We start from the raw sequence: 6,983 nt of genomic DNA, 5'->3' as shown, positions 1-6,983 counted from the left end.
CTTTTCCCACATGAATCTCCTGGAAAGGCTTTCGGAACACTGATAAGTTGTTTCATGACCCTCATGTTGCAAAGAGTGACCTCACTTTGAAAAGAAGGTCAGCACATCTTAGTACAATCACAGCGCCTTGCACAACATCTTTGAATATAATACATATGTATATATATATATATAAGCTGCTCATTGATTCACGGTGATGTGAAGAGATCCAATAGAGGTTTCATCCTGTCAGTGAAGCCAGTCTGTACTGAAGAGCCGAAAAGCACTGTTTCATTCTTGTTGGAAATGATCAGCAGTGTACATCTCACGAAACTCAATGAGTTCCAAACCCATAACCTTCCGGGCCACACACATTTGTTTGATTTTAAGTCGCCTAACTTGAAAAAAAGGACGAGTTGGTAAGAACGTAGTTGAGTCCCGAAAGGCCTTCTTACATTGAAATAACTGGTGATATTATACAGGACGGGGATATGGTCGGAAGTTTACCGTAATATCTGCTGACTTCCAAGCGTATGGTTTGGCACTTTTCTAGCCCTCCGCGTGAGGATCGATGTTGTGTTAGATAAACGTTGGAGCCAGTCATCAGCAGCCGAACTGTATTGACTAAGCAAATTACTAGGGGGATGGGCTATTGCTGGCAAAATAGACTACTAAAAGGTGGGGAGCTACTAAAGAAATGCGGGGATTAGTCCTACCCGAAGAGCCCTAAATCGGCGGCGGGCTGTCAGTGAAGATTAAACATGCGACTTGCACGTAAGCGCTGCCGTCCAACAACACAGAATAACAGTACACCACTGGTTTGCAGTGATGAGAATCCCAGTAACCCCAGTAACCTCGAGAGTGTACAGCACTTTTGACTGGATAATCAGTCCTTACGTAGGATTTCAAGGAAGAGGAGGTTGTAATGGAACGTTGTATGGGTCGTGTTTCCAGTTTCGCCCTTGTGCTCTGGTGAGTACTCAGAGAAATGGGCAAGGTAGTGCAGATGTATAGTCGTTATTGCCTTTTTACGTTCACGCATTGATTGGCGGTGTCAATTTCACGTAGTCTGCATAGTACTAGGAGACACAATATGTTGCTCTGGAGGAGGAGCACTTGCCACTAAGACAACCGAGTCCACAAGAATGCCTGAGAAGAGAGACGGTCCCAAAAAATAGCAGAGCATCGCTTGAGTTTTCAAGGTTAAAGGTTTCAACTCCAATTTAGATGGATGTTTTATTCGGTCTCAAAATCACATGATACAGTCAAAGGGTCCAGTTCTCGTTGCGGCTGCGTATCGGCTGAAATGTCCGAAGATGTGTCCTTTCTTTCAGATGCTTGAACATGTCTGCAAACTTCCGATGAGTCATGTTGGCTAGTCTACAGGGTGGAAAGAATGTAGCACATTGGAAACCTAGACTTTTATAATGGTGCGAAAGTTTGACTCACACGCAAAGACATAAATGAAATAGCATGACTCTGTTTTAAAAAGTTCAAGAAAATGAAGTCAGAACGTTAATTAGTTTGTAGACCATTCAGTCACTCTGGAGCGTATATCTATGTGTATTTCAAGGATGCGACGAGAGACCTCCATACAACGACGAAGGAATCAACATGAGACGGACAACTACCACTCAATCAGTTTCCCATACACGCTACGCAGTACTATCCTTCATATCCTGCTGAGTTGCCTACTCAGTTTTTTTTTCAGTGTGGAAAACCGAAAAATCGCCCAATTTTTATCTGCCATGGTCAGTCATCTCACGAAAACATCCCTTCATCAGGTCCAGTCTGAAGAAGCTATACAACTGAAATCAACTTCTTTCTTGATTTTAATTCGTGTGGCCAATCCTATCAATCCATCCTTCTTTTATGCAGAAGAAAGGTTGATGTGGGACCAGAATTAGGCTGGTATCTGCTGTTCTGGATTATCGTTACTCTGAGCCAAGAATCTCCCCGTCTGTTCCAAGTCAGTTTCCCGCAAAAACAAATTAGTATGCAAATGGGCGTATTTCACTAACTTCGTGCAATTTGGGTTCGAGTAGAACATATGGTTGACGGAAACTCAGGGACCGTGCCTACTTAATGGGCGGTCGAAAAGTTTCCAGCAAACTTGTGGAACTTATGAAAATACACCGCGATATCTCGAAAATCGTGCCAACTGAAATATGAGGCGGCCCTTGTACAACACGTTCGGTTGAAGAGTATCATAAACGAGTGATTCAGCTGAGTCCCTCGTGAAAGTCCAGTTGATATGCAAATGTGTGTGTATCGAGATCTGGTTACTTTGGGTTCACGTAGAATATGAGGTTGATGGAAACGAGGGAACTGCGCCTAACTTGTCAGCTTCACTAAAACGAAAGACTGTTTGCTAGAAGAGCAAGATAGTGGACGCACCCAGTGACAGTTACACGCGCGTGGAATCCGTGACACACAACACTTTGTGACGGTCGCTGATCAGTGCCAATTACGTTTGTTTATCCGCTTAACAGATTCAAAACACAGTATCGTAAGAGATTAAATCCGTTCCAGTGGGAGAGCGGACGAAATCAGCAATAGTTTATCCACCTTCGTATGTGCCCAGATCACTAAATAGTTTCCTCACTCATCCTCGAAACCTCATACAACACGATCGGGTGTACCCTTATTCTTTCTTTCGACGACCTCCTGAAGACTGTTACGGCCCAACCGAAAAAGAGGTGATTTTTGTCCAAAACGGAGATGGGAGTGACCGAGTCAAGAAGGACACGAAACACATAACTGGCTCTACAGCGGATAGCCTCAGAGTCAGAGAAAATCAAGAGGATGACTCTACATCACCTCCGCCCACTCCGTGCTGATTGCACTCCTCTTTCACGAACTGCATCAATCAGTGAAGCAGGTGCACATTTTTAGCCAACTGTGCTGTCATCGCTTGGGGGCAAGTAAACACTGACGCAGCAACTAGTCCCATCAAACGAAATAATTAGATGGTGCCCTTGTGTTCAAGCCTATTGTAGAGGGTTTAGCGCATTTGTTATCCCATTCCAAAGGTTATACTTGCACTCTACAGAATAGCCTAAATCGAAAGCTCAAAAACGTGCACGCTGAACATCGAAATTGTCATCAATAGCGTAGTCATATCAAGCCCATGTTCGTCGCTTCAGCACCACAAGGCAGTTAAAAAAGTGGCGAACAATGGCGATTCGTTCTAAGGTAGCGACCACGCATTGCTTCCATCAACTCAACACCCAGACTGCCCTGAGTACAAGTCTCGCTAGCATAGCCAGTTCGTAGGCCGCGTTATTCCCAGATATGGATGGTTCGAAGGAACAGTAGTAGAAGCACTATAACCCGATAATTTTTCCTCGTCAATCTTTTCGGAAAAAATCAAGCGAATGGTGGACAAGGGCAACAATATAAAATAATTTTGTCTTGGAAATACAGACATAGAGGACATAGAGGAGATAAAGGAACATATGCTCAGTGTGCACGGATTTACCATCAGTGGAATGAAGAAAATATTACATGAATCAACCGTACAATAATGTTTCGATGAAAGTTTCGGGGCTAGAAGAACGGTCCTAGTTGGTGGGGTCGGCTCAATTATGGGTGATATTAGTCATACATTCGTCAGCTGGAGATATTGGATAATCTGCAACAGCGTATGCCGCTTACCAGCCGACAATCTCTTTTTGCATCTTACTGAAGCAGAAGGCAACCTAGCAATAGAAGGAATTGAAGTTCAACCATGGCATATGCTCTTATCCAGAATATGGGAAACGGTTTAGTTTGAGAGGGCAACACGGTTGCCATTACCCGGTATACATGACCAGTACCTTCAGAGTAGAACACTACCGTTAGCTACGAGTCTATCATGTGAAAATAATTTGCAGACTTACGAGAGGCAAGTTGGAAGGATCACATTCGGGTGGCCAGGAATCTTGAGGGGAATCATTCGTACATGGAGGAAGCGAGACCGGTAGGGAGAGAGGGGCCAATGTACCTGTTGTCTTTAGCAATATCTTCTGAAGAACAAATTCCAGGAACTCAACGATTTGTATCATTGTTGGACGTGATGTCGGATCCTCGGCCCAACCACTGAAAACGGAGGAGGGGGAGACATGTGAATGCACGGACCAAAACAACAGCCTAAAGCATTTGGCGTAATAAGGCAAGTAGGGACTTTGGTGTGATGGTAGCTGCGAATCGGGCTAATAGACAAAAAGTCAAAGGCAAGAACTGCAAAAACACAAGGAAGACTTATCTTTGGTAATATCAATGAAAAGTGTATTGTATAACGAGGATGAATGTTAACTTCCCATTCAATACTTCTTGGTGTGAATACCATATACATGGATAAAAATATACAAATATACATTATGCTTCAAACAGGCTTTCCTCATATTTCTATCGCAGCAGATAAATTACCGGCTTCATAGTGAACGGGTGCTCGATTAACCAACCTGACCGATATACCTATTTTGTGCCTTCTGGAATTGTTACATCTATGAAAGCCAATGCTTGTGAGTAGTCATTAAGGAACCTACACCTCACCCACAACTGTCACTAACGAAAGCCACTCGTAAGTCAAGACCTCTTTTATTACTGAAGGACTATCTTAGTCGCCCTCAGTACCCTGATAATGTTGGTTTCAGTTGAAGTGTGCGGTTTTCTCACAGAGTATTAAACAGTGCATGTATCAGCGCGTTGATTAAGACCAACATTCTACTATCGGAGAGTTTGGCATGAATTCCACAACTACAGACATATCTAACTTAAGAAACATGATTATAGTTGACAGCACCAGAATTTAATAGAAAAATAGGACACAATGACTATAAGCTGAATCAACGAGCTTCGCGTCATCGAGAAACAGTGTCAGGTAAATCAGACGGATTTGAATAAAGCACTAGATGAAGCGACCCCTGTTCCATTATTATTCTAGAGTGAAATAGCCGTTGTGTTGGGTGTGTAGGATTGTTCACCGAAAGTGGGAAGTTTTCCGTACTTTCATTCTGGACGTGTAAAAAGCTGGACATTCGCAGTAATTATACAAAAGAACTCCGGAACATCTACTCAAACTTTTGTGCCATTTCGTGCGTAGGTCGGGCACGAACAGTTCAAATGATGAATATAAGAGAGAACAAAATGTGGTGTGAAAAAATACCTTTCACATATTGACCATAAGTCCTCCGGACAACCACGAAGTACTGATGGCCGTCGGTTAAACAGGTTCCAAAAAGTAGGACGACTTTGATCTTCAAACGGTCGTCGGCGTGCAAGAAATTCCCAAAAGGAAATAGCCAGGCTGTAGACATCACATTTCTCAGTGTACACTAGAGGCATTACTGACGGTAAAAGGAAAAGCGATCATGTTACGATATTGAACTATTCCTTATTCTGTGTACATGTAGCACCCTAATGAAAGAGCCTGGGATTTCATAAATTATTGTTAACTATAGGCGACCTGTATACCGAGACGGATGCTTTAAGATAGGGGGACGGTTAAACGGAGGATAAAACGTTGTTGTCCAGGATAATACCATTCTCTACTAATGGGCTTCCGATTCCAGCCTAATTAGAAAGCCTAGAGGCTCGCTAAGATCTTCACCCATAATGGCGGTCAACAGCGGTGCAGACCTTACGATTCACAGATCTCATTGGTGGGTGCACCATGTGGATAGTGATAATGAATCACAGTAATAATACTGAAAATGGATGCACCATGAATAGATAAGCTTGTCTGGTGATACAGATGCTAGGCAAATCAGTCGCGCATCTTCCAAATAATCGGGTTTCAGTGGGAGATGTGTACCACTAGCAATGACTAGCACGAATGGAACAAAGCTCAGTAGCTCATCACTTTTTAGTAACAAGAATTGATCCGTAAAATATGAGATACTCTTTGATTTTGATGGAGATATCGTCCTGTAAGTGGGGTCAAGCTGTCCTGAAAGGCTCCAAAAACACTGTTTAGCAGTTCCGTTCTTACTGAGTCATCAGCAGTCATATCCCATGATACTCCAGGGAGTCTGGGACCCGGACATCCAGGCTAGTATTCTGCAAACGAGCGGATGATTAGCAGCATGATAAGCTCGCACTGAAACAGGATATAGTGCGGCCCACCCTCCAATCACGGGATCCACCTCACATGGTCACATGTGTTGATTGACTCCTCGGGTGATAAATTCCTTTTTGGGACTCCCTGGAGTTTTGTAAGATGCGCACTGAAGATGACTTCCAATAAGGATGAAACAGCTGTACAGTGCTACTTGGCTTTTCAGGATAGATTGGATTTACTTACAGGACCAAATCTCCATCGAACTTCTCAAATATCCTCATACTATGAACACACCCGTTATCATCCACAATTTAGTGGGAGGTTACTGGACCCATCTAGAGCTGAAAAACTGTAGAGCACCAGGAGCCTAGAAGGGAAACGTAGTATTACTGAGGGAAAATCGACTAGACAAGCTCACCACAGCTGTTTTGGCAACTGTTACTCTCACATGGAAGACAAAGGCCGACTGTATAGTGTGGGAAATCAGGGTCAATGGTTCGGTTGTCTTTTTAATCCATGTGATGTGGCTCCGTCACTTGGCTTCTACAGTGCGCGGCGTGTTCGCCTGTTTGGTTGTGCGTATAAGCCAGAGTATGCTGGCGGAAAGACATTTCGCACGGCCTCTGACTGCTGGCTGAAGCTCGTGGATCACTGATCGGCTGCCTTCTTGAGCTGACAGCAACCATGCTCTAGCCATGGGTGGCGCATCCAAAATTAGACACCAGAAACTTAGTATGAAAGGAGAAGGTCCTTCTGAACACTTGGCTAGGCGGGTACACTAATGAACGGATAACGTACACATTGAAACGTACGCATTGTAAACTCGACCCTTGACAGAGAATAGTATGAAAAGGTCCTTCTGAACACTTGGCTAGGCGGGTACACTAATGAACGGATAACGTACACATTGAAACGTACGCATTGTAAACTCAACTCGAGACAGAGAAACTGATGTCACGCC

At 43.7% G+C, this 6,983-nt stretch overlaps 1 protein-coding gene across 1 annotated transcript in view; it reads right to left on the bottom strand.

The window, feature by feature from the left end:
• Positions 1-1,162: 1,162 nt before the first annotated feature.
• Positions 1,163-6,983, bottom strand: part of T265_06651 (hypothetical protein) — a gene marked incomplete at both ends in the record, with an annotated part of 14,110 nt that continues 8,289 nt past the window's right edge. Inside the window, 3 exons of the mRNA XM_009171971.1 lie at positions 1,163-1,359; positions 3,861-4,059; positions 5,129-5,309. Coding sequence (XP_009170235.1) covers positions 1,216-1,359; positions 3,861-4,059; positions 5,129-5,309 — 524 coding nt within the window. The remainder of the gene's footprint in view (positions 1,360-3,860; positions 4,060-5,128; positions 5,310-6,983) is intronic.

This window comes from Opisthorchis viverrini, assembly GCF_000715545.1.
Source record: "Opisthorchis viverrini unplaced genomic scaffold opera_v5_142, whole genome shotgun sequence".
Lineage (NCBI taxonomy): Eukaryota > Metazoa > Platyhelminthes > Trematoda > Opisthorchiida > Opisthorchiidae > Opisthorchis > Opisthorchis viverrini.
The sequence above is the reverse complement of the archived record's forward strand: the minus strand, read 5'-3'. Positions and strand labels throughout refer to the sequence as shown.